The sequence below is a fragment of the Lepidochelys kempii genome, chromosome 9 (assembly GCF_965140285.1).
Source record: "Lepidochelys kempii isolate rLepKem1 chromosome 9, rLepKem1.hap1, whole genome shotgun sequence".
NCBI lineage: Eukaryota > Metazoa > Chordata > Testudines > Cheloniidae > Lepidochelys > Lepidochelys kempii.
This window is the reverse complement of record NC_136388.1, coordinates 100209818-100235804: the sequence shown is the minus strand read 5'-3', so window position 1 is coordinate 100235804 and position 25987 is coordinate 100209818. Positions and strand designations below refer to the sequence as shown.

Sequence of the window (25987 nt, the reverse complement as noted above, 5' to 3'; positions counted from 1 at the left end):
CAATCCTTCTGAATTCCCTCAAGATTTGTTACAAACTAACACTAGTGATCAGAGGGCTCCTAACCTAGTTTCTTTAGGACTCTTGGGTGTTCGTTATCCAGGCCTGTTCATTTAAAAAGGTTTAATTTTAGCAGATGCTGCCCCACTTCCTCCCTTGTTACAGATGGTAACCTTTTTATTACATCCACTTCATATGGGATGGATATAATCTCCTTTGTTCCAACAGAACACACACTTATTGAACATTGTTTTTCCTACATCACTCTTTACAATGAGCCTATACCTGATCTGGCATTTTTCTTGTTCCTATTTAAAAATGCCTTATCTTTAACTCTATTGGCCATTGATATTTCGTTGATTCCTTTGGCTTCCTTTATCAGTCACCTACTTTTTATAAATTAGTAGGGCAATTGCCTGTGGCCCCATGCCACAGGCCACCACGAAGCTACATTGGTCAGGCTTCAGCCCCAGGTGGCAGGATGCAGGTACCTGGGCTTCAATCCTATGCAGTGGGGCTTCGGCTTTCTTTCCTGGGCCCCAGTGAGTGTAAGGTTGGCCCTGTAAGACCGGGAGCGTGTCTGCAGCTTGTCACAGCAGCACAGTGTGAAAGGGAGCCCAGGCTGGTGAGTCAGAGGGCTCAGTGGTACCCCAATTCCAGGCATCAGCCCGGGGGGAACCTGTAACAAAGACATCACCTCTTTGACAGGTTTTTGGCTGAAGGAGTTGATTCTTTCAATTTAGTTAAAGAAGTTTTGCCCCCTAATTTGGAATATAAAAGACGACAAATTGAAAATCAGATCACTATATTGACTTTTTTTTGCTTTACTTTTTGAGTTGACTTCAGTTTGAACAAATGAGCTGTACATATTGCTATTAAGAAGTCTGTGGAAAGAGGCACAATAGTTATTGTGATAGAAGTTTTCTTTCCAGACAGGTTGTGAAACACCAATATCAGGAAAAAAACACAGCTCTATATATATATACACATACACACATTATACATATACATACATACATACACACACACACACACGCGAAGGTACAGTTCACCTGGCTATTATGTAATAAATGCCCTTGTTCTAGTTGTGTACCTCATATAAATAATTTTAAGCATTTCTGATAATGGATTGTACCTGTTATAAGCTACAAATCTTGGAAGACCACATTTAGAAATCATTTAGAATACCACATACATGTATATGATACATTGCCTTTTAATGGATGTTTCAAAGTAAAGCTTTCCAAGTATATCTAACAGATCTCATCCTTTTCCCCTCCAATGGAAGACAAATGATAGGAGGATCCCTGTAGTGGCTCCCAGAACCACAACTAGTTTAAATACTGCTTATCCCACTTTTTGAAGGGTGACAGTTGCAGTCTATTAGAATAATCCCTCCATGCTGATATTTCTAAGACAGAGAATTTTGTTTGTATATAAACAGAGTGCACCTATAATTCCTGTAAGCATACTAAATTCTCTCTGACTGGCAAGTTGTCTCAATTACTTCAAGTCTAGGAAAACTGAAAGGAAATATTGTTATGCTGATATACAAAGAAGACTGGAACATTTAGAAACAACTAAAAAAACTCCTCACAGGTATCTCTGTAGGAAATTGAAAGCATAGATTAATTACAGTTCAGTATGTGAGGTAAATGAAGCATTAATATAGGAAGGATAATGCAATTCTAAATAGTCAATATTTGAAAACACCATAATGAGTTGTTTTTAGAAAAAGTAGAATGAGTTATGAAAAAAAATTAACAACAAGTCTAAAGTTGCAGTTGTATGGTTGGTACATCCACTCTTCAGTTAAGTATCCCTCTAGCGCAGCGCTTCTCAAGCTATCTGATGTGGGGGACCGGCAATTTTTTTTTTCCAACGTGCGCACAGACCGGCAGCCGATGGCTCGGTCCACAGACCACCACTTTGAGTAGCACTGCTCTAGTGCACAGGCTTGCACTTCCTGACTTACTGTGGTTTCTCCAGAGTCCAAAAGTCAGGATTAAGCGACAGAACAAAGCAGACAAAGTGTCACTTACAAACATCTATTTGATTATTTCCAAGTAATACTGGAATGGGATGAAGCCACTATTACATTCTGAACAGTCTATTCATGTCCTTTCTTACAGGTATATGTTTCATAACCTGATAATTGAACACTGACGTATGAGTATTTTGCACTCTATTTATAATGTGCTGATGAATTAGTAACACTTAAATTTGAAATTTCTTCTTCAGCTACCAGCAGCTTCATGGTAAGATTAATTAAAGGTATACTCACGTCCTAGCTTCTTAATAACACTCAGTGGAAGATTTCTCTCTACACTGCATCCAACTTGCAATAAGTATATTGACATTTCTAATCAATGTGGAGAACTGATCAAAACACAGCATACATTTTAAGGAACTAGCTGAAGCAATATCAAAACCGTTAGTAATTATCTTGAAGAACTCATGGAGGATGAATGACGTTTCAGAGGACTGGAGAATGGCAAACATTGTACCTATCTTTAAAAAGGGGAACAAAGAGAATCTGGAAAATTACAGACCAGTCAGCCAAAAGTGGAAAGATACTGGAGCAAATTATTAAACAATCAATTTGTAAGCACATGGAGGATAACAGGGTTATAAGGAATAGCCAACAGGGTTACTGGCCTAATGGATAGGGGGAAACAGTAGGAGCGAGATCTCTTAGTAAGGTTTTAGTAAGGGCTTTGACACAGTCCTGCAAATTAGGCAAATGTGGTCTATATGAAATTACTATAAGGTGGGCACACAACTGGTAAAAAGACCATACTCAAAGAGTAATTATCAATGGCTGGCTGTCAAACTCAGAGGGTGTATGTCTGTCCTTGGTTCATTACTATTCAATATTTTTTCTAATGACTTGGATAATGGAGCAGAGAGTATGCTTATAAGACTCTGTGAATGACACCATGCTGGGGGAGGTGTTGCAAGCATTTTGGAGGACAGGATTAGTATTCAAAATTATCTTGGCAAATTTGAGAATTGGTCTGAAATCAACAAGATAAAATTCTATAAAGACAAGTGCGAAGTACTTCACTTAGGAAGGAAAACTGACAACTACAAAATGGGGAATAACTGGTAGGCAGTAATACTGCTGAAAAGGATCTGGGGTTTATAGTGGATCACAAGTTGAATATGAGTCAATAATTTGATGCAGTTGTGAAAAAGGCTAATATTCTGTGATGTATTAACAGGAATGTCAAATGTAAGACACAGGAGGTAGCTGTCCCGCTCTACTCGGCACTAGTGAGGCCTTAAGCAGGAGCACTATGTCCAATTCCAGGTGCCATGCTTTAAGAAAGATGTGGACAAACTGGAGAGAGTCCAGAGGAGAGCAACAAAAATGATGAAAGGTTTAGAAAACCTTTCCTTGTAGATCAGGTTTTTAAAAAAAAAACCTTGGTATGTTTAGTCTTGAGAAAAGACGACTGCGGTAGAATCTGATAAGTCTTTTAATATGTTAAGAGCTGTTATAACGAGGATGATAAAGTTGTTCTCCATGTCTACTGAACTTAGGTGGAGTAATGTGCTTAATCTGCACCAAGGGAGATGTAGGTTAAATATTAGAGAAAACTCTTATCACAAGGATAGTTGTTCTGGAACAGGCTTCCAAAGGAGGCTGTGGAATCCCCATCATTGGAGATATTAAGAACAGGTTGGATAAACACTTTTAAGGAATGCTTTAAGGTTTACTTCGTTCTGCTTCAGTGCAGGAGGATGGTCTTGATGACCTCTCGAAGTCCCTTCCCAGGCCTACATTTCTATGATTTTATATAAGGGACTCTAGAACCATTCCAATTATATAAAACATGACTGATCCCAAACAGAGTTTATGATAGAGTTCAAAACAGAAAGAAAAGGCTGAAATGCAGCTACTAAAACAATCTGGAGTTTATCATCTTCTAGTATATAAAGCAAAAAGAAAAGGAGTACTAGTGGCACCTTAGAGACTAACCAATTTATTTGAGCATAAGCTTTCGTGAGCTACAGCTCACTTCATTGGATGCATTCAATCCAATGCATCCAATGAATTGCATCCAATCCAATGGGGCCGGACGAGTTGCATCCCAGAGTGCTGAAGGAATTGGCGGCTGTGATTGCAGAGCCATTGGCCATTATCTTTGAAAACTCGTGGCGAACCGGGGAAGTCCCGGATGACTGGAAAAAGGCTAATGTAGTGCCAATCTTTAAAAAAGGGAAGAAGGAGGATCCTGGGAACTACAGGCCAGTCAGCCTCACCTCAGTCCCTGGAAAAATCATGGAGCAGGTCCTCAAAGAATCAATCCTGAAGCACTTGCATGAGAGGAAAGTGATCAGGAACAGCCAGCATGGATTCACCAAGGGAAGGTCATGCCTGACTAATCTAATCGCCTTTTATGATGAGATTACTGGTTCTGTGGATGAAGGGAAAGCAGTGGATGTATTGTTTCTTGACTTTAGCAAAGCTTTTGACACGGTCTCCCACAGTATTCTTGTCAGTAAGTTAAGGAAGTATGGGCTGGATGAATGCACTATAAGGTGGGTAGAAAGCTGGCTAGATTGTCGGGCTCAACGGGTAGTGATCAATGGCTCCATGTCTAGTTGGCAGCCGGTATCAAGTGGAGTGCCCCAAGGGTCGGTCCTGGGGCCGGTTTTGTTCAATATCTTCATAAATGATCTGGAGGATGGTGTGGATTGCACTCTCAGAAAATTTGCAGATGATACTAAACGGGGAGGAGTGGTAGACTAGGGACCGAATGGCTAGGCAGCAGTTCTGCAGAAAAGGACCTAGGGGTTACAGTGGACGAGAAGCTGGATATGAGTCAACAATGTGCCCTTGTTGCCAAGAAGGCCAATGGCATTTTGGGATCTATAAGTAGGGGCATTGCCTGCACATCGAGGGACGTGATCGTTCCCCTCTATTTGACACTGGTGAGGCCTCATCTGGAGTACTGTGTCCAGTTTTGGGCCCCACACTTCAAGAAGGATGTGGATAAATTGGAGAGAGTCCAGCGAAGGGCAACAAAAATGATTAGGGGACTGGAACACATGAGTTATGAGGAGAGGCTGAGGGAGCTGGGATTGTTTAGCCTGCAGAAGAGAAGAATGAGGGGGGATTTGATAGCTGCTTTCAACTACCTGAAAGGGGGTTCCAAAGAGGATGGCTCTAGACTGTTCTCAATGGTAGCAGATGACAGAACGAGGAGTAATGGTCTCAAGTTGCAGTGGGGGAGGTTTAGATTGGATATTAGGAAAAACTTTTTCACTAAGAGGGTGGTGAAACACTGGAATGCGTTACCTAGGGAGGTGGTAGAATCTCCTTCCTTAGAGGTTTTTAAGGTCAGGCTTGACAAAGCCCTGGCTGGGATGATTTAACTGGGAATTGGTCCTGCTTCGAGCAGGGGGTTGGACTAGATGACCTTCTGGGGTCCCTTCCAACCCTGATATTCTATGATTCTATGGTAACATTCATAAACCAGTCGGAGAACACTTCAATCTCTCTGGTCACTCGATTTCAGACCTGAAGGTCGCAATATTAGAATAAAAAAACTTCAAAAACAGAATCCAAGGAGAGACTGCTGAATTGGAATTAATTTGCAAACTGGATACAATTAACTTAGGCTTGAATAGAGACTGGGAGTGGATGTGTCGTTACACAAAGTAAAACTATTTCCCCCACCCCCCACTGCTTCTCGGACATTCCTGTCAACTGCTAGAAATGGCCCACCTTGATTATCACTACAAAAGGTTTCCTCCTTCCCCTCCGCACCCCGCTCTCCTGCTGGTAGCTCATCTTAAGTGATCACTCTCCTTACAGTGTGTACCCATTTTTTCGTGTTCTGTGTGTATATACATCTCCTCCCTGTATTTTCCACTGAATGCATCCAATGAAGTGAGCTGTAGCTCACGAAAACTTATGCTCAAATAAATTGGTTAGTCTCTAAGGTGCCACTAGTACTCCTTTTCTTTTTGCAAATACAGACTAACACGGCTGCTACTCTGAAACCTAGTATATAAACAGAAGTCCTACCCTGAATCGGTTTCTCTAGAAAGGTTGGGTAACAGTTAACTTCCCGAATTTTGTTTAAAAACACCAGAATTCCTCTTCAGCCAGCCCAGCAATCAAGTGTCTTTAGCATATTCTGATTTGGATCTGCTCTTGCTCTTTGTCAGGAACACAAAGACCAGTACACTTAACTAGATAGACTGGGGAGGGATGGCAAACTGTTTCCTTGCATTTTACTTATAGACCTGCAAGCGTTTCATTTTGGAAAAATCACGTGCTCTATTTCTGAAGAACAAATAAGCTAATGAAGTGAGCAGCATAGTATGTGTTGCATGTTTTATTTCTCAAAACATTTGATTTTTGTGGGGGGGGGTTGTTCTGTTTTGGGGTTTTTTTTTCAGATTTCTTCGAAGTTTTCCAGAAAGAAAAAAGGAATAGATTTTCAAGGTTAAGAAAAATTGCAGCCACCCTGACAATATGCACTGAAGGCACTGCCTGATTTTAGCTACTTATAAAAAACATACCTGTCATGAAGCACTGCTGACATCTCCCCTCTGAGCACAGAATGATCCATGCCGTCAAGGTTAGTAACTGCCCTGTTGACCAAATGAGATAAAATATAACATGCAATTTTAAAAAAGAGCAGCTACCCTAAAGTGTATTTAACATGAGGGAATTAAAAATGCAGTCACTGTTGAAAATTCATGAAGCCTACCTATTGTTTTATTTTGAAAAGGTGGCTTTTGTTTTAAATGGAAAGAAAAAGCACAATAGAATGACAGACTGAACAATAGGTCCATTATATAATTAATTTATTGCTGATTGCCATCATACTGCCCCTCCCTTTTTATTTTTGAACATATTTTTGAAATTGTCAGTCTTTGACAAACTATTTTCAGTACCTTGTTGAAAAAGCCATTTATCTATATCTCAAAACAACTATAAAATTACTATTCATGAACTAAAATGTCTCAAGTATAAATATCTAAACACTATAAAAATAAATTGCCAATCCAGAGTAGAGATAGTCATCCCCCCATGACACATTTCTTAGAACTGTGTTCTCCTCATCTCATTCACAAAATTTGAATGTATAGAAGATATTTAAGCAAGTTTAGCACAAATCCTCACCTATTCTGCCTGCATAACTGTCATTCTGGCAAACCTGAAGTCAAACAACTTTTTACAAGGTACTGCATTTAGATCCTGTGTGTGCAACAAGAAAGGACTGCTAAGAAACCAGTTAACCTGTTTGGTCACATTCCACCCTGTCAACTATGAAGTAGCAAAAATGTTTTTGGAAGTCATTAAGGATATACTGCCTCATCTTAATATTTAAAAAACAAGACAAAAATTGAAACCACATTGTACAAATTGCAATTGGGGCACAAAGTCACGTTATATGAAATTGTTTTTAAATATCCATTTAAGAATTCTCTCCTAACAGAATCTTTGAGCTGCAGAAAGGGCTTTCATTAAAATTGTGCAAAACAGAAAAAAAGAGCCATGTCACTCCTTTATTACTGTTATGGAACTTTAAAAATGTTTTCAGTTTAAGCTGTGAGTCAGCTGTAACTTTGAAGTCAGGGTTTTGGTAATCAGATCCACAATTATTTTTGTACCATTTAAATATTTACCTAACTTTTTCAATTATTAGAGCTTCCTTGATCTGTGGGATACAAAAAAAGTATAGAATTTTATGTACAAAAATATATGTTTGGTATTTAAAATTACACTGATCTCTAGAACATAATACTTAAATATTAATGACAGGTTTTAGAGTAGCAGCCATGTTAGTCTGTATTCGCAAAAAGAAAAGGAGTACTTGTGGCACCTTAGAGACTAACAAATTTATTTGAGCATAAGCTTTCAGATGCATTCACTGAATGCATCCGATGAAGTGAGCTGTAGCTCACGAAAGCTTATGCTCAAATAAATTTGTTAGTCTCTAAGGTGCCACAAGTACTCCTTTAAATATTAATGTGTTCCTAAAAAAGTTACTGGGCAACTTTAACATCAGATCATCAAGTGCTAACTTTATTTGTATTTACAATACAATTTGTGCCTTTCTCGTGCACATTATGTACAATATCCTGGGTGGGATACAGCTCACCGCATCAAGTTTCAATGCAAGAATACAAATGAAGACCCAACCCCTTGTAGATTTTAAATACCTTTTTTTAGAATACAAGTTGGTAACTTTATCAATAAAGGACAAACATTTTTATCCAAGCCAAGAAATATCACTCTTCAGCTAATATCTTGCACTGCTTATTTCAAAACAAAAAACTAACTAAACTTTGGAAATGCAAGTTTATAATGGAAGAGCTAAATTTAATCTTACTCCATGACCTTACAGATTCTCATGCATGTGAGTAACAATGTGAGGAGTACCACTGAACTCACCAGGACTACTCACATGGTGTTTGCAGAATCAATTAGCAGCATATAAAGTTAACAAATAAATCAGACACCTGTGTGATTTGTTTTTTTGCAAGACAAGCAAATAAACTGTAGACGACTGAAAGAAAAGGAATACTTGTGGCACCTTAGAGACGAACAAATTTATTTGAGCATAAGCTTTCGTGAGCTACAGCTCACTTCATCAAAGATTGAGAATTTCTCAAAGTTTAGATAATTTTCTAAAGATTTAATATCAAAAGGAATACTGATTTTTAATCTGGTTGTTAGCAGAGGTCTATTTCCAAACAAAGTGTCAGAGTATGGATTTTAGCCAAATCCTTTATCTCTGCACCTTTTAAAAAATACCCGAGATTGAATACACTTGTTAAAAACCCACACATTTTCCCCCCCAGTTACTTTACTCCCAGTGCAATAAGAAGTATGATGCAATCAGCATCTACCACCTCCCCATACTAACTTGAAATACTGCATGCACAACTGTACGGCAGAAGACCAGAAATTAGAAAAAAAAGTATTTGCCAGTAAACTGGCAGCTAATTAAAAGTTGACTGGATTTTTTTTTTTTTTAGACAAATTCATGTAGTCCAGGATATTGTATGGTTTAAGGGTAGAGGAAATAAAAATTTTAGTATGTAAATGTGATTTTTAGTATTCAATTCATAACATTTTAAACCTACAAGCTATGAGTAAAAACAGCAGAATGAAAGCCTTTCTTCACTCTCCTCCCAAATGTATCTAGCTCTCTTGCAACAACCAGCAGAATTTACATTTAATCATGCATGTGATACCATTAGGTAAGTAATTCAGCTGGCTAAAAAGCCTCCAAAAATTGATGGAGATACCTAGTTTTGCCACTTTTCCAACAACCAACTTCTTTCTAAGTAAGCCCTAATACAATTTACCACAGAGGAATAATAGTACTGGTTACAGCAGGAGACTAAAAGTCAACTCAGTTGGTCTACAACTGCCTCTATCATTGAGTCACTGTGTGGCCTTCAGGAACGTACCCTCAGTTTTCCGATATTAAATGTTTATAGGCCAAATTTGTTTTAAACTTGAGTGCAATTGTGTAAAACACCAAAAACGTTCAGAGGTTGTCAGCGCCCAAAGTCACCTCCCTGCAACTTCAGTGGCAATTCTGGACACTCAGAACTTCTGAAAATTAGGTAACTAAATAAATGGTTGACTTTTACTAACACCCAAGTTGTAAATTTTAATCCAGATGCTTATATACTTCAGAGAAACTTATATTTCAATGTATGCTTGTGAAACACTTTGCATTCTGTTGAAAATGTTGTAAGTGAAACATTAAACATGGTTTATACTCTCTAGATTGAATAAATGATGCCTCAAAATTTAAGTGACCTAATAAATAGGGCAAAAATCTGTGTCTTTAAACTAATAATCAATGTTTACTAATGTGCAAGGCTAACTGGGTGAAATTCCCTACTGGCAAGAGGCAAAAAACTCAATTTTTGGAAAGGTTTAAATACCAGTTAGCTCAATTTATTAAAGTGAGATAACTTGTGATAACACTTAAATGCTGCAGAGATGAGAGAATCCCAGGTGGCAGGGGAGGGAGGGATTAGTTCAGGCTTTATTCTGAATTCTTGATGGGACAATTCTGTGATTAGTACTACAAGAGCATTAATTTCTCCCCCTCCCCAACTCTTAGGGTATGCCTGCACCTCGTGATGCGACTGTGGCTCGTGTACACACATCCCACCTAGTTGTAAGCCAGGGCTTCAGCACAACCCAGCTGCCTACACGTCTATACTGCAAGCCTCTTACGGCAGCACGCAGACTACATACAAACCATGTCCGCCTAGCACAGGTACAAATAGCAGTGTATATGGTGAGCGTGACAGTGCACTCCATAAAGCCTAATGGAAATATGCTAATGAATGTATATGACATAACTGGAATATGTTTGAGGCTACATATGCCATGTAACACATCTCTGTAAAGGTTATGATCTACTGAATCTATTCATCCTATTTGTATGCATGTACCCTTTTTGTATTCGAAGTTATGAATATTGGCTGTTTACTTGCTTGATTTTTAAGTAGCCTTAATAAAGCATTTCATCAGCTTCTTGAGAAAGGAATGTGCAAATTAAGTGCCCAATCAAGAAGCACTTAATGGACAATGGATCTTGTAAGGCTCCAACCCACATAAGAAGTCTACATGTGGCTGTTCAAGATAGCATGTGAACCATGGCTGCTACCTGTAAGTTCTGAGTCATGTGACTTGCCCATGTGACTCAAACTCCATCTTGTAGCTGGAATTCTACACAGGGGAAGAGAGGGGTCTCCACCCACAAGAGAAAGTCTATTTAAGGCCATGGGAGACCCCTCCATTTTGTCTTCAGCTGGCTCAAGAGATAGCCTCTCCACTCCCAAGGATACCTGAAAGAAACTGGAACAAAGGACAGTAACTACAGGGGGTGTGAGTGATTGCTGAACCCAGAATAGAAGGAGAGCAGTCTGTAAAAGGAAGCTTACTGGAACTCCTCTGAGGATGAGGTTTTATTTGTATTCAGTTTTCTTACTGTATTAGGCATAGACTTGCATGTTTTATTTTATTTTACTTGGTAATTCACTTTGTTCTGTCTGCTATTACTTGGAACCACTTAAAACCTACTTTCTGTACTTAATAAAATCACTTTTTACTTATTAATTAACCCTGTGCATACCTCTCTATCAGTGTTATAGAGGGCCAACAGTTTATGAGTTTACCCTGTATAAGCTTTACACAAAATAAACAGGATTTATTTGGGGTTTGGACCCCATTGGGAGTTGGGCATCTGAGTGTTAAAGACAGAAACACTTCTTAAGCTGCTTTCAATTAAGCCTACAGCTGTAAGGGGATGTGGTTCAGACCTGGGTCTGGGTTTGCAGCAGGCTAGCGGGTCTGGCTCAAACCAGGCAGGGCACTGAAGTCCCAAGTTGCCGGGGCGCAAAAGCAGGGGCAGAAGTAGTCTCGGAACATCAGTTGGCAGTTCTCAAGAGGGTTTCTGTGATCCAACCCATCACAGTGAGGCACTGTTTAGGCAAGTAAAGACATGCCTGAACCCTGTGGTTATGTGCCCTACACATCTCTCTACAAGCACAAGCAATGTCTCCTCTGTCCACACAGCTATTTTTAGCAGTGTAGCGTCCTGCTGCCACAGTCCTTCCCCAATGCAGGGAAAGGCTCTAGCAGAAGAAAGGCTCCAGCAGCTACTCACTGCTGAAGCCTTTCATTCATGTGTGTAGTTATACCCCGCAGTGTGGGCATAACTTGCTTTTCACTGTAACACATAGCTACATGTACCCTATACACTGCCAATAATATGCACTGTAGACATCTACCTTATGTAATTATCCAGGGGTCCAGGCACACTTGTACAGCCCGAGTTGAAGTCCACATTGTGGTACCCAGCTAGTTAGATACAGCTAATTTGGATAGGTCTACACACCAGGACTTCTATGCAGGCATACCCTTCGGGCTGTAAGAAAAATTTCAACTGGCACGCAGGAGACTGCTACTTCTGTTCAAATGGAGGCCAACAATACACCAAAGCCTTTTTTTACCATAAAGTATTCAAAAGGAACTGTGAATATTTTCTCCATCATCCTTACCTGTTAGGAGTTAGTCTCAAAGATCAGTGTCTTAGCTACCATGAGATAAATCAGATAAATAAACTTATATCAACCCTGTATCTAATTCTCAACTCTAAGATATTCTTGAGTTTTGGCGAATGCCAAAATTCTTCATGTGTCACTGAAAAATAATTGCGACTTTCACATAAGCCATGTTGGATCATAAATAACTTGCATTTTTTAAGTCACATACTCTCTTGAGCAATGAGGAAGGAGAATAGGGGAGAGCAGTGACCAGGAAGGAGAGGGCAGAGTGCAGGGCCTTGAGGGGAGAGGAGCAAGCAGGGACAGGGCCTTGGAGGGGGATGGCAAAGCAGCGGTGGAGTGTTGGGGGAAGTGGCGGCACAAGGTTCCAGTTTTCAGAAATTAGAAAGTTGGCAACCCTAAAAGCCATGTTTCTTTGACTTCCACACAGCTAAATTTGATCTATTTCAGTTGACTACTGAAAACTCCTTTCTGGTCTGGACAAATGTCACATTGCCGCTCTGCCCTTAAATTCATTTAAACACTGGTGCAAACATCTTCCTGGATTGTCATCTCATGCACTATAAGCCTCATTCTGTGTATCCCTCCACTGGCGCCTCCTCTTCCACCACATGAAGAATGAACTATTTGTAGTCTGTATTTAGTCTCTTAGGGCTTAGCTCTGCCCTATTTCTTACATGGTATGGAGTCATCTACGCCCTCTTCTGCCACACCAGTGATGTCAGCCTTTATTTTCCATTAGTCAAACTGTCCAACAAGCATTGTCATGCTTTCACCCATACAACCCCTTATATATGGGAGGAGCTCCCTTTAAAACTCCATAAATGCATTACATTATTCTTCTTCACATCCCACCATAAGTCACCTAGGCTGTGGTGCCTGCTTACAAGACACTTAACGGATTGGCAGCTGGTGTGCTGTTATCGCTGCTTATTATAGTTATAATGGCCTCCTCCCCCACCTCCACCTGTTCTCTCTTATCTTATACTTGGTTTGTAAACTCCTGGAGGCAGAAACCGTCTTTTCATTTTGTTTGTACAATGCCCATGAGAGTGAGATCAAACAGCAGCTGAAATCTCCAAACACTACTGTAATAACTGAACAATGGGGCTCCCTGCAGGTTGAAGAATACTGAGCTGCATTGGCGTCCACTTTTCATATTTAAGGGCTAGATTTTTTTATTTTTTAATGAAAGGTTTGATTCTGCAGAGTTTGAAGATTCAAGAGTCCCACTTGCCAGAGCTAGTAGATTTTTCAAGCTGCTATATAGTCTGCCTTTAAAAAAGTAGATGAACTCAAAGTCTCTTTCTTCTTCAATTACAATGGTCATTTAATTAGTAACAGTGATTTAAAAATCAGAAATAGAGTAAAGCCAAAGTACTTTTACAAAAAAGATTGTTTTTAGCTTCTCATTCTTATATCAGAACCAGGAAAGCCATGTTAACATATCACAGGCAAGAATCACAAACGCGGGCAATTGGTAACTATTAATGCAGCACTTTATATTTCCAAAACCCTGTACAAATAATTGAAAACATGACAAGAGCTGTAAGTTGATGGCTGAGCACTCTGACAGCATGATAGTAGTATATAAAGATTTAGACCCTTTTCTCTTACAGAGGGTATTCTGTTCTGAAGTCAAATGTAAATCCTACATCGTATTATGATACTTACTGTGTCAGGTCACTTATCGAGGACTAATATGGAGACACGAGAAGCAAGCATTTTCAGAACAATTTTACCAAGTTTTACTATATTTACCAATTTTACTATAATCTTTGGAGGTTTTTCACTACCACTTTCTCCTTCAGTAAGAGGAGTGTGTGAAATTAAGAGATATGATTTTTTGAAACCGTTTTCTCAGGATTTCTCTCCTCAAGATTCAAAACACTGAAGAGCGCTTCCATCTGTGCTGTGATAAGCCAGGGTCTACAATTTAAGGAAGCGTCTGGTGTTCACTAAAAATCATCAACAGACCTCACAGTCCACACTAAAGTGCATTCAACGTATGTACAGTCAATTCACATTTCCTCTTAACATATAACGCTTAACAGATATTCTGTTGATCACAAGTGATATTTCAGGAAATAAACACCTAAAATTTTGTTTTACTCTACTAGAGTAGTCCACTGAACTGAACTATGTTATCTAAAACTTTTTTTTTAGATGGTACGTATAATTTTAAATAAAGTTTTACATAAGCCATTACACTAAAAGCTAGCTTTTACAGCGAGACATTTTTGTTAAAGCAAATTTAAGCATCCGATTCATTTAGTTCAAAGTTGAATTATTAATACCAAGGACAAAAGTTGGCACTGAAAACAAAAGATAGCAATGTGAATAACAGACCTTTGTAACCCCCGTTGCCTGCCCCTCTCCTCATTGTATGCCTTGAAATCATCCAGTACAGTATCATGAACATTCTGTAACCCAAAAATCTTTATTTCATGGTAGACGTAGCAGTCTTATATTTAAACAAAATAAGACATCTTACATATAACAAAATAAGCCTCAAAAACTGTTTAATAAATAAAAAACAATGCACACTTTGTGCTGCCATGGAACACTAAAAGCTTGATATTGCTCTTGACAAATCCAGCTGCTATGCAGTATTTGCATTTGGTCTAACACAACATGCTCCTGGGCTGCCGAGCTAAAAATTGGATTATTTCATTGTCTAAGTACGTAGGCGTCTGTACCCTAAAGGATCTTGGCTTTCAAGTCAAACCGTGTCTGAGAATCAGACTGCATAACTTGAACTCTACAACAGCCACAGTCTGGCAACAAGAAACATCAGACAAACCAAATAATTCTGCTCCTCTGGACAAATTTTAAACAAAGATTTATGCAAAATAGACATTTAAAATGAAAACTGCCTGCTTATTCACACAACAACTAAGTACTGAGCTGTAGACAGACTCCATACAAAAAGTAGAATTTTGTTTCAGACTGCGCTATTTCACTCAGATAAATCAATAAGCTTCAGGCATATAATCAGGGCCAGTGGGAAATACTCGGAACCTGATTTTATCAACTTTTTTTTAAAATACCTCATTGCTTGCAAAGAAATCAGGTACTTATGTACGAAGTGAAGTTTAAACTCAGTTTTACTACATAGATTGCTTTCCGAATATACTAGCGTTTTCAACTGGCAGTGCAGAAAACTAGCAGTCATGAAACATCCCCCTTTAAATGGAGAGATTATCTTGACAGTATTTTTGGGACCATTATTCTACTAACCTTTTAAACCAAGGCAAACCAGACGGATTCACTTTATGCAGATGTAAGGGGTGGGCGGAGGAAGGGTTTTATTAAGTAATGCTTTCCCTTATGAGCAGTATTGCCAAGAAGCCCAAATCAAAAGCGGGGACTGCTGCACTAGGCCCTCTAGAAACACGCTGGAAGACATATATGGGCCTTGCTTCTCAAGATTTAGAGTTGAATTTATATTTACCCATAACCCCATATTAATCCCTGACAAACTTACCCTTTCCTAGCTTCTTTGCCCACCAATTTTTCTGTCATCCTTGTTTGGGCCACAAAACTTTGAGCTGTCATAAAATCATACAAATGTGGATCTGGAAGAGACTTGAGAGGGTATCTAGTCCTTCCACCCTCTGCTGGAACAAGATTAAGTATACCTAAACTAGTGGTTCCCAAAGTGAGGTACCTAGACTCCCAGGGGTCCACCATGAACATAAGAATAGACATACTGGGTCAGACCAATGGTCCGTCTAGCCCGGTATCCTGTCTTCCAACAGTGGACAGCGCCAAATGTTTCAGAGGGAACGAACAGGACAATTATCCATCCCTTGTCATCCAGTCCCAGCTTCTGGGAGTCAGAGGCTAGGTACACCCATAGAACAGGGTTGCATCCCTGACCATCTTGGTTAATACCCATTGATGGACTTATCCTTCATGAACTTATCTAGTTCTTTTTTTAATCCCATTATATTTTTGGCCTTGACAACATCCCCTGGCAATGAGTTCCACAGGTTCACTGTGCATTATATGAAGCAGCACTTCCTCATGTTTATTTAATACCTGCTGCCTATTCATTTCTTTGAGACCCCTGGTTGTTGTGTCATGTGAAGGGATAAATAACACTTCCCTATTCATGATTTTATAAGACCTCTATCACAGCCCCCATTAGTCATCTATTTTCTAAGATGAAAACACCCAGCCCTTTTAATCTCTCCTCATACAGAAGTCGTTTCATTCCCTTAATTTTGTTGCCCTTCTCTGTACCTTTTCCATTTCTTATATATTTTTGGGGGGAGGGGCTGACCAGAACTGCACACATATTCAAGGTGTGGCTGCACCCTATACAGTGGCATTGTGATATTTACTCTATTATCTGTCCCTTTCCTAACGATTCCTAACACTGTTAGCTTTGACGACAACTGCTCCATGCTGAGCGGATGTTTTCATAAGGTTATGCGGGGGTTTGGAGTACTGCAGTAGGGCACACCAGAATGGTAATCTGTAACTTACCGCTTGCAGAACATGATTTTGCACTACATTTTTCTTTTGGTTCGAGAGTCTTATTTTAACTATATTTTTTTTTAAATAATAAAGTAACCTAACTAATAGAAGAAAAACATTAAAGTTTATAAATATTAAATGAAAGGGGTTTGAGAAATTTAATCAGGTGCCAAAGGGGTCCTTTGCAGGTAAAAAGTTTCACAGCCACTGATCTAGACCATCCCTATCCCATTTTACCTCTCCCTTTCCTCCCCGGCAATTTTCAAATTTGTAATCTGGCACCTACCCTTCTATAATAGGGGGAAATGGTACTGAAATATCTACTGCTATAAGCTACTGCATATGTTGCCTGGCAGGGACAAACCCTGGACTCCTACTTCTTGGACCATGCAGTAATAAAAGGCAGAGTCTTTACTGTATGATGAACTTTTCAATTGGGTGTGGTGGTGTAAGAACATAAGAACAGCCATTCTGAGTCAGACCAATGGTCCATCTAGCCCCGCAGCCTGTCTGACAGTGACCAGAGCCAGATGCTTTGGAGGGAATGAATGGAACAGGTCAGTTATCAAGTGATCCATCCAGTCCCAGCTTCTGGCAACTGGCAATTTAGGGACTCCAAGAACGGTGTTGGGTCCCTGACCATCTTAGCTAATAGCCATTGATCAACCTACTCTCCATGAGCTTAAATCAGTTCAAAAAAAGAATTAGATATGTTTGGCCTTCACAGCGTCCCCTGGCAACAAGTTCAACAGGTTGACTGTGCATTGTGTGAAGTAGTAATTCCTTCAGTTTGTTTTAAATCTGCTGCCTAGTAATGTAATTGAGTGACCTCTAGTTCTTATGTTATGAGGAGTAAACAACACTTCCCCATTCACTTTCTCCCCATCATTCATGTTTTTATAGATCTATCACATCCCCCGTAGTTGTCTCTCTTCTAAGTTGAAGAGTCTTTTTAAACACTCTTCACATGGAACCCGTTCCACACCCTTAGTAATTGTTGGCCTTCTCTGTACTTTTTCCATTTCCCATATATCTTTTTTGACACGGGGGGGACCAGAAATGCACCCACTTTCAAGGTGGGAGCATACTATGGATTTATATAGGGCCATGATAGTTTGTCTTATTACTGGTCCCTTTCCCAATGGTTCTTAACATTGTTAGCTTTATTGACTGCCACTGCCCATTAAGTGGATGGTTTTAGAAAAATATCCACAACAACTCCAAGATCTCTTTCTGGTTGGTTACAACTAATTTAGATCCCATCATTTTGCATGTAGTTGGGATTATGTTTTCCAATGTGCATTACTTCACATTTAACAAAATTGAATTTCATCTACCATTTTGTTGCCATCACCCAGTTTTATGAGATCCCTTTGTAACTCTTTGAACATAAGGACAGTCATACTGGGTCAGACCAAAGGTACATCTAGCCCAGTATCTTGTCCTCTGACAGTGGCCAATGCCAGGTGCCCCAGCGGGAATGAACAGAACAGGTAATCACCAAGGATCCATCCCGTCGCCCATTCCCAAATTCTGGCAAACAGAGGCTAGGGACACCATCCCTTCCCATCTTGGCTAATAGCCTCCTACTGACAGACCTATTCTCCATGAATTTATCTAGTTCTTTTTTGAACCCTGGTATAGTCTTGGCCTTCACAACATCCTTGGGCAAGGAGTTCCACAGGTTGACTGTGCATTGTGTGAAGAAATACTTCCTATTGTTCATTTTAAACCTGCTGCCTATTAATTTCATTTGGTGACCCCTAGTTCTTGTATTATGAGAAGGAGTAAACAACACTTCTTTTCTCCACACCAGTCATGATTTTATAGACCTCTATCATATCCCCCCTTAGTCGTCTCTTTTCCAAGCTGAAAAGTCCCAGTCTTATTAATCTCTCCTCACATGGCAGCCTTTCCATACCCCAAATAATTTTTCTTGCCCTTTTCTGAACCTTTTCTAATTCCAATATATATTTTTTGAGATTGGGCAACCACATCTGCATACAGTATTCAAGATGTGGGTGTACCATGGATTTATATAGAGGCAATACGATATTTTGTGTCTTATTAGCTGTCCCTTTCTTAGTGATTTCCAACATTCTGTTCACCTTTTTGACTGCTGCTGCACATTGACTGGATGTTTTTAGATAACTATCCCCAAGGACTCCAAGATCTCATTCTTGAGTGGTAACTGCTAATTTAGACCCCATCATTTTATATGTATATTTGGGATTATGTTTTCCAATGTGCATTACTTTGCATTTATCAAAACTGAATTTCATCTGCCATTTTGGTGCCCAGTCACCCAGTTTTGAGAGATTCTTTTGTAGCTCTTCACAGTAAGCTTTGGATTTAGCTCCCTTAAGTAATTTTGTATATCTGCAAACTTTGCCACTTCACTGTTTACCCCTTTTTCCAGATCATTTAAGAATACATTGAACAGCACTAGTCCCAATACACATCCTTGGTGGCCTCACTATTTACCTCTCTCCATTCTGAAAACAGACCATTTATTCCCACCCTTTGTTTCCTGTCTTTTAACCAATTACTGATCCATAGGAGGACCTACCCCCTTATCCTAGGACTGCTAAAAAGCCTTTTGGGATAAAAGCCTGTCAAAGGCTTTCTGAAAGTCCAAGTACACTAATATCCACTGGATCACCTTGGCTCACGTTTGTTGACTCCCTCAAAGAATTCCGATATTGGTGAAGCATTCTTTCCCTTTACAAAAGCCTTGTTGACTCTTCCCCAACAGATCATGTTCATCTCTGTGTCTGATCATTCTGGCTTTTTTTTTTTTTTTTACACTATAGTTTTAACTAATTTACCTAATACTGAAGTTAGACTAATGGCCATGTAATTGCCAGGATCATCTCTTCAGGTGTGCTTTTTTTTTTTTTTTTTTTAACTCAGCATTACAGGGGCTGCCAATTATCTACCAGAGAGGCTGATTTAAGGAATAGGTTACATACCACAGTAAGTAGTTCTGCAATTTCATATGAGTTCCTCCAGAACTCTTGAGTAAATACCATCTGGTCCTGGGGACTTACTACTGTGTAATTTATCAATTTGTTACAAAGCCTCCTCTATTCACATCTCAATCTCGGAGAGTTCCTCAAATTCGTCACCTAAAAAGAATGGCTCAGGAATCTCCCTCATCCTCTGCAGTGAAGGCTGATGCAAAAAAATACATTTACCTTCTCCGTAACAGCCTTGTCTTCTCTGAGTGCTCCTTTAGCACCTTAATCTTCCAGTGGCCGCCCTGATTCTTTGGCAGACTTTCTGCTTCTGAGGTTCTTAAAATTGGCTGTTACTTTTTTGTCTCTTTTGCTAGTTGCTCTTCAATTCTTTTTGGCCTTCCTAATTATACCTGACTGGCCAGAATTTATATTCCTTTCTATTTTCCTCAAAAGGATTTGTCTTCCAATTTTTAAAAGGATGCCTTTTGACTCTAATAGCTTCTTCTATTCAGGTTAGTCATGGTGGCATATTTTTGGTTGGGGGAAGGGGAGTATACATATTGTTTGAGCCTCTAATGATGTTTTTTTTAAAAGTTTCCATGCAGCTTGCAGGCATTTCACTCCTGTGACTGTTTATTTTATTTTCTGTTGAACTAGCTTCCTCATTGTCTAGTTCCCTTTTTTAATTTAAATGCTACTTTGGGGGGTTTCTTCAGCATTTCCCCCCCTAAATTAAGAAGTGCCTCTCCCTTGTGGGTTCCAGGACTAGCTTTTCTAAGAAGCGGTCATTAATGGTGCCTAGAAAATTTATGTCTGCATCCCAGCCTGACGTGACATGTACCCAGTCAAAATGGAGATAGTTGTAATCCCCTGTTACTGGGTTTTCTGTTTTTGTATCTTCTCTATGCTCCAAGCATTTCACAATCACTACCACCATCCTGGTCAGGTGGTCAGTAGTACAGTCCTACTCCTATACTCTTATTATTGGAATTGCTGTCCATAGTCTCTCTATGGTACTGCTTTATCCAGTTAAGATTTTTACTGTATTTGACTCTACACTGTCACATATAGTGGCACTTCCCGATCAGTGTAACCTACTCTGTCACTACTATACATTTTGTACCCTGGTATTACCATATTCACCGATTATCATCATTCCACCAAGTTTCTGTGGTGCCTATTATATCAATATTCTCATTTAACACCAGGCACTCAAGTTCACCCACCTTAGTATGTAAACTTTTTGTATCTGTATGCAAGTACTTATAAAATTTGTCAATATTTAGTTGTCTGTCTTTATCTGATGTAATCTCCCGAGAGCATATGTGTATTTATAAAATTAAGTATGATCCTTATGACTTATTAATGAATTCTTTGGTCAGCAATATTACACATTTTTGATTCGTAAAGTAGAGCAAGTTTATGTGGCAAGATGTATGAAAATCTTAAACTCAATATTTTCCCGCAGATTTTTTTTGTTGGCCCTGCTGCTAATAAATTTGAAACAATGTTTTTAAAAAATTTAACAGGAAATATGCTACAGAATATGAGGTACTTACATACACATACATCTTAAATGCTCTACAGAGAGTCTTTGCTTTTCACCCACCATAGGCTTAGATCAGTCAAGGAGCTATAGCAAGAGAATCCACAGGTCACTTGCTGGAGGATTCTCTGCACCCTGAAGTCTTTAAGCAATGATTTGAGGACTTCAATAGCTCAGACATCAGTGAGAGGTTTATCACAGGAGTGGGTGGGTGAGATTCTGTGGCCTGCATTGTGCAGGAGGTCGGACTAGATGATCATGATGGTCCCTTCTGACCTTAATATCTATGAATCTAAGTCAACAGCTATATGCTTATGAATGTAGTTTCATCTGATGAAGTAATTATAAAGGTATATTAGGCAAAGACCACACTAAAATGGATCCCACTGACAAAGACATGATTAACTGAATAGTCCCTTTTAGAAAAAATACACTGCAGCAAAACCACAGAAATGGTAAAAGGCTAAAAGAAAAGAAAAAAAAAATCATCTCTGCTAATTCAAGGTAACAGAGTTGGGTTATCTTATTCCCCAGAGTGCCAGACAAACCAATATTGATGAGCCAGGTGCTGTAATTTACTTTAAGAGAATACATCTTTAGGTAAAAGCAACAAGGAGTCCAGGGGCACTTTAAAGACTAGGATTTATTTGGGCATAAGCTTTCATGGGTAAAAAACCCACTTTTTCTTCTTTAGGTAGTTACTAATATTAGGAACAGCCAAAGGACCCGATTATTCCAGTCATCAAATTGAATAGCTTATATTATGCATAGCATAATTAGAGAGATATTGGAGAGACAAGGAGTATGAGATAATATCTTTTATTGGACCAACTTCTGTTGTGAGAAACACAAGTTTATGAGTTTTACTGTCCAACTTGTCAAACTCCCTTATCTACTGATTACTGTTAGCCACAGCTGAAGTAAAGCTTCAAATAGTATTGCACAAATGAGTCTCCTAATTAGACATGGGCAGATATTAAGGAGGAGAATGAGGAACCCTAATTCAGATGTCAAGCTCAATGAGTGAGCCAGAGCCATAAGAACAGAATGCAATTTAATGCATTTTTTAATGTCAAATGTCTTCTTTGAACCTAAAGTTGTGCAACGCCATCCATCTAGTTCACTCTTGATCTAGCATTAAAAAAGGCTGTGAATTTAAGAACTGAATAAGACTGCTGAATGGGACATTTATCACCACGAGATTTTTATTTTTAAACTATATATTTTTTTAAAAAATTGATTCCAAACTGTAGCAAGTACACGTTGCAAAGTGAACATATTCATTTATAAACCCATTTTTATTTCTTCAGACATTCAGTAAGTCTTTGAAGCTTATGCCTGCTAAATATTTTGAGGTCTCCAGCTTTCTGCAATTTAGATATTACCAAAAACTTTATTTTCTCAAAATAAAATAATGGTAATACTAACACTCAGATAACATTCACTTTCACAGATCAAGCACTTTGTAAAACCACATAAGCAGCACCACTATTTTACAAAGATACTACAACGGAGATTAAACTCAAGGTTACCTGGTAAGTCAGTAGCAGAATTGGGAAAAACAGCTCCAATATGCTGGCTCCCACCTCCCAGGTCTAATCAGCCCAACCCACAGTTGCCCCACATTTATTTTACCCTCATGCATCTTGACCCATAACACTTTGGCACAAAATACACTGCTTAAGTCTATTTTTAATCTTAAGTCTGGATTCTAGAAAAGGCAGAACCAGTATGGGAATTCAAAAATCACATGAAATGGGATCCAAACGAATTAAAAACTGGGTCAGTAATCGCTATACAAGTTTAGAATAATTATAACAAAAGAATTTTTGATAAAAGTAATATTCTGAGTGTGAAGTCCAGGCTCCTGTGACTGCACTTAGTCCATGAAAAAGGAAGGAACTGAGGTGACAGGGGTTAACAAGGCCTCATTACTTCAGCTCTAGATGCTTAGTGCCATGAAGGGGCACTCAAGCAGTCTCAACAGGCACTGCTTTTCTAGAACGTTCCCAGAACTCAACAGCATTTTCCCACACCACAGTGGGGGTTGGGGGGAGAGAGAAAGAAAGATTAACTCACATCCCAAGTGGGAATATTCAGAAGCCACCTTAAGGAACACACTAGGTTTATACTATTTGAAAGTAAAATTAAGCAAATTTATAGTACTTCTACTACAAAGCCCGAGCGTAACGTGACAATACAGGTTTAAGTTATTACGCTAGGCTACAGTAATATTACTACTAAGGGTCTCGAGCAGAAATTGTTGGTTCGAAGGAAAGAGTTGCTTGATGACTCAGTATTCCAATGTGGCATTAGGAAGTAACATCCTGAGAGAGTTACTGTGTCAAATAAGGCACCAGACCAAGGCTTTGAACACATGAGGTAATTAAAGATTAATCAAATTTTCACAAAAATAAATGTTTTAGAAAAGTGAGCAAAGCACTGGAGCTACATTTATGGCTAGTTCCTTTTGCCTAAGAGGTGAAAAGATTGGCAGTTTTGCTTCACTTCCTGTGCTGAACTGTGGTGTAGTGTCTGTGTCCTGTCATACTGCTACTGCATTTCAGGGGGTGGGTGAAAAGCTGGTTTTCAGAATGAATGGTAATATAGAACTTTACTCTACCAGCTTTGCATTGTACAAGTCAGTCCTCAACAAGAATTAGGGAGATTTAATTCGTAAATTCACATGGACCTATTAGCAAAAGTGAAGAAAGCTCATCCTTTGGTGGCTAATTCAACCCTTCTACCGTGGAGCACTGCCACTGAAGATTATTTGAAGGGACTCTTAAAAGCATCCTGTTAATCCTGCCAAAGATCATCCACAGAACAAGCTTCACAGGTTATATATTATTCATATCTATAAAGCAAATTATGTTGCATGGTTAACACTAAAGTTCATCAGTCACCATAGAAAGGTTGCTGCCATCAATGGCTGTGTATGAAACAGTAGAGAGAATCTATTTTTCAGTTCTACAATTTTAAGACACCATCCAAACTTCACCTTAAATTGTTTGTTTTTCAAGGGATGCACCCCAAATTCATGTTTTTTCTGAGCTTAATGAGGACTTGAAGCATATTTAATGTAACATGGAATAAGGAAAATAAATTCACATTCAATTTCATTTCTGTTCCTACACAGTAAAGTTTTGTTTTTAAACACACAGAATTACTCACAAAGTGTCTCTCCACATCATCCCTCAAAAGCAAAATTATCTCCTGTGCTGTTCATGCACCTGCAGTTGAACACAAAAAAAAGTGGAGCAGAAAGTAAGACTGACATCAAGAAATAGAATGTAGATTCCCAGATCCCAAAGATTTTAGCAAAGCAGGGCAAGATCTGTCCAAATCATTCATACTCAACTGATTCTCTCCTTCCTCGTTCCACCAACTGTTCCCACTGACACTAAGGGATAAAAGAATGAAAGAGAAACCAAAAAATGTTTTTCTGTAGGCAAATATTACATTACTATTGCTGGGGTGCTGGAACAATTTGTATAGGAGGCGGTGCTGAGAGCCACTGAACCAAACTGTAAACCCTGTACATGATAGAAACCACTTCAAGCCAGAGAGTGCTGCCGCAGCCCTAGCACCTCTACTTCCAACACCTAGGACTACTGCTCCTGCTGTGGGAATGAGAATGAATTATGAAAACTAATCAAGTGAGCAGAAAAACTACAGGCCCTAGATTTCTCAAATTAATCTCATGGTTTAACCTAGCTGTGCCTGACCCTGCCTATCTATCCCATGAATAGTTTACTAAAATGGAAGCTGTGACTCTATTTTAGGAGTGAAGGAGAGAACCAGCATAAATTACCAGTGTGTGTTAAAATACGCACATTAAAAGGTGGCCTCAATTTTTATGAGGCATATTTTTTAAATGTACCACAATCATTTACCACATATTTACAGTGCCATCCCCCCATTCTTCATTCTCAAAGGTTTAATCTTAAAATACCTTTACAATAATTAGAGATTGATTCTAGTGTTCAATCATAACTCAATTTAAAATTTACAGATTTTGCTAAAGGGCACACTGCTGCAATTTTACTTAGTAAAGCACACTATTTTCATTTGCAACTAACACAGAACTAACTCATGCTGCAAAGTATGTAATACCGTTGAACTACTCTTATTTTTAGTTCTGAACTTCCTATTTTGTGTTACGAAGAAAGAAATTGCAACAAATATTAGCTACTGTATGGATTTTATATTGGTTACTTTTATGAAAGATGGTACACTGAGCTTTATAGTCCTAAAACACTTTTTGAACAGGTTGTTCTCTTGTTTGCATTTATAGGTGTTAAATGAGTTGTATTATTCCTGTGCAGGAAGTGGAAAATAATTTCACATAAAAAGTTTATAAAATGGCATAATGTTTTAAATACACCACAAAGCTCATAAGTCAGTCCTACAAAAAAATAAATAAAATAAATAAATAAATTTAGGAATTTCTGCAAATCCCTCAGCAGCAAATAAAGCTCTCTATATCAATACCACCATGCAAATAAGGGCCTATACCAGGGTGACCAACCTGAGCCTGAGAAGGAGCCAGAATTTACTAGTGTACATTATCAAAGAACCACAGTAATAGGTCAGCAGCACACCCCCCCCATCAGCTCCCCACCCTGCTCCCAGCACCTCCCACCCACCAGCAGCCCTGCCAATCAGCGCCTCCCTGTCCCTCCCGATCAGTTGTTCCGTGGTGTGCAGGAGGCTCTGTGGGGATGGCAGAGGAGCAAGGGCACTGCAGGCTCAGGGAAGGGGGCGGAAAGGGGTGGAGTGGGTGCAGGGTCTGTGCAGGGCCAGGGGTTGAGCAGTGAGCACCCCCCAGCACATTGGAAAGTTGGCGCCTGGAGCTCCAGCCCCAGAGTCAGTGCCGAAGTTAACATGCGGCTCCTTGTATAGGAAGAGCCGAATTTGGCTCCAGGA

The 25987-nt window shown here is 39.2% G+C and overlaps 1 protein-coding gene across 15 annotated transcripts in view; it reads right to left on the bottom strand.

Annotated features, from left to right (window-relative positions):
* The window catches only part of KLHL13 (kelch like family member 13), a 120209-nt gene that overhangs the window by 81187 nt on the left and 13035 nt on the right, over nt 1–25987 (bottom strand). For 4 of the 15 annotated variants that reach the window (XM_073358547.2, XM_073358554.2, XM_073358553.1 and 1 more), the window contains one exon: nt 6539–6610. In XM_073358547.2, the coding sequence (XP_073214648.1) occupies nt 6539–6588 (50 nt within the window). In that variant the 5' untranslated portion in view covers nt 6589–6610. Of the gene's footprint in view, nt 1–6538; nt 6613–7651; nt 7684–24232; nt 24292–24419; nt 24462–25987 lie in introns of those variants that run through there. The other 11 variants (XM_078854299.1, XM_078854298.1, XM_073358538.2 and 8 more) reach the window with 7 other exon arrangements.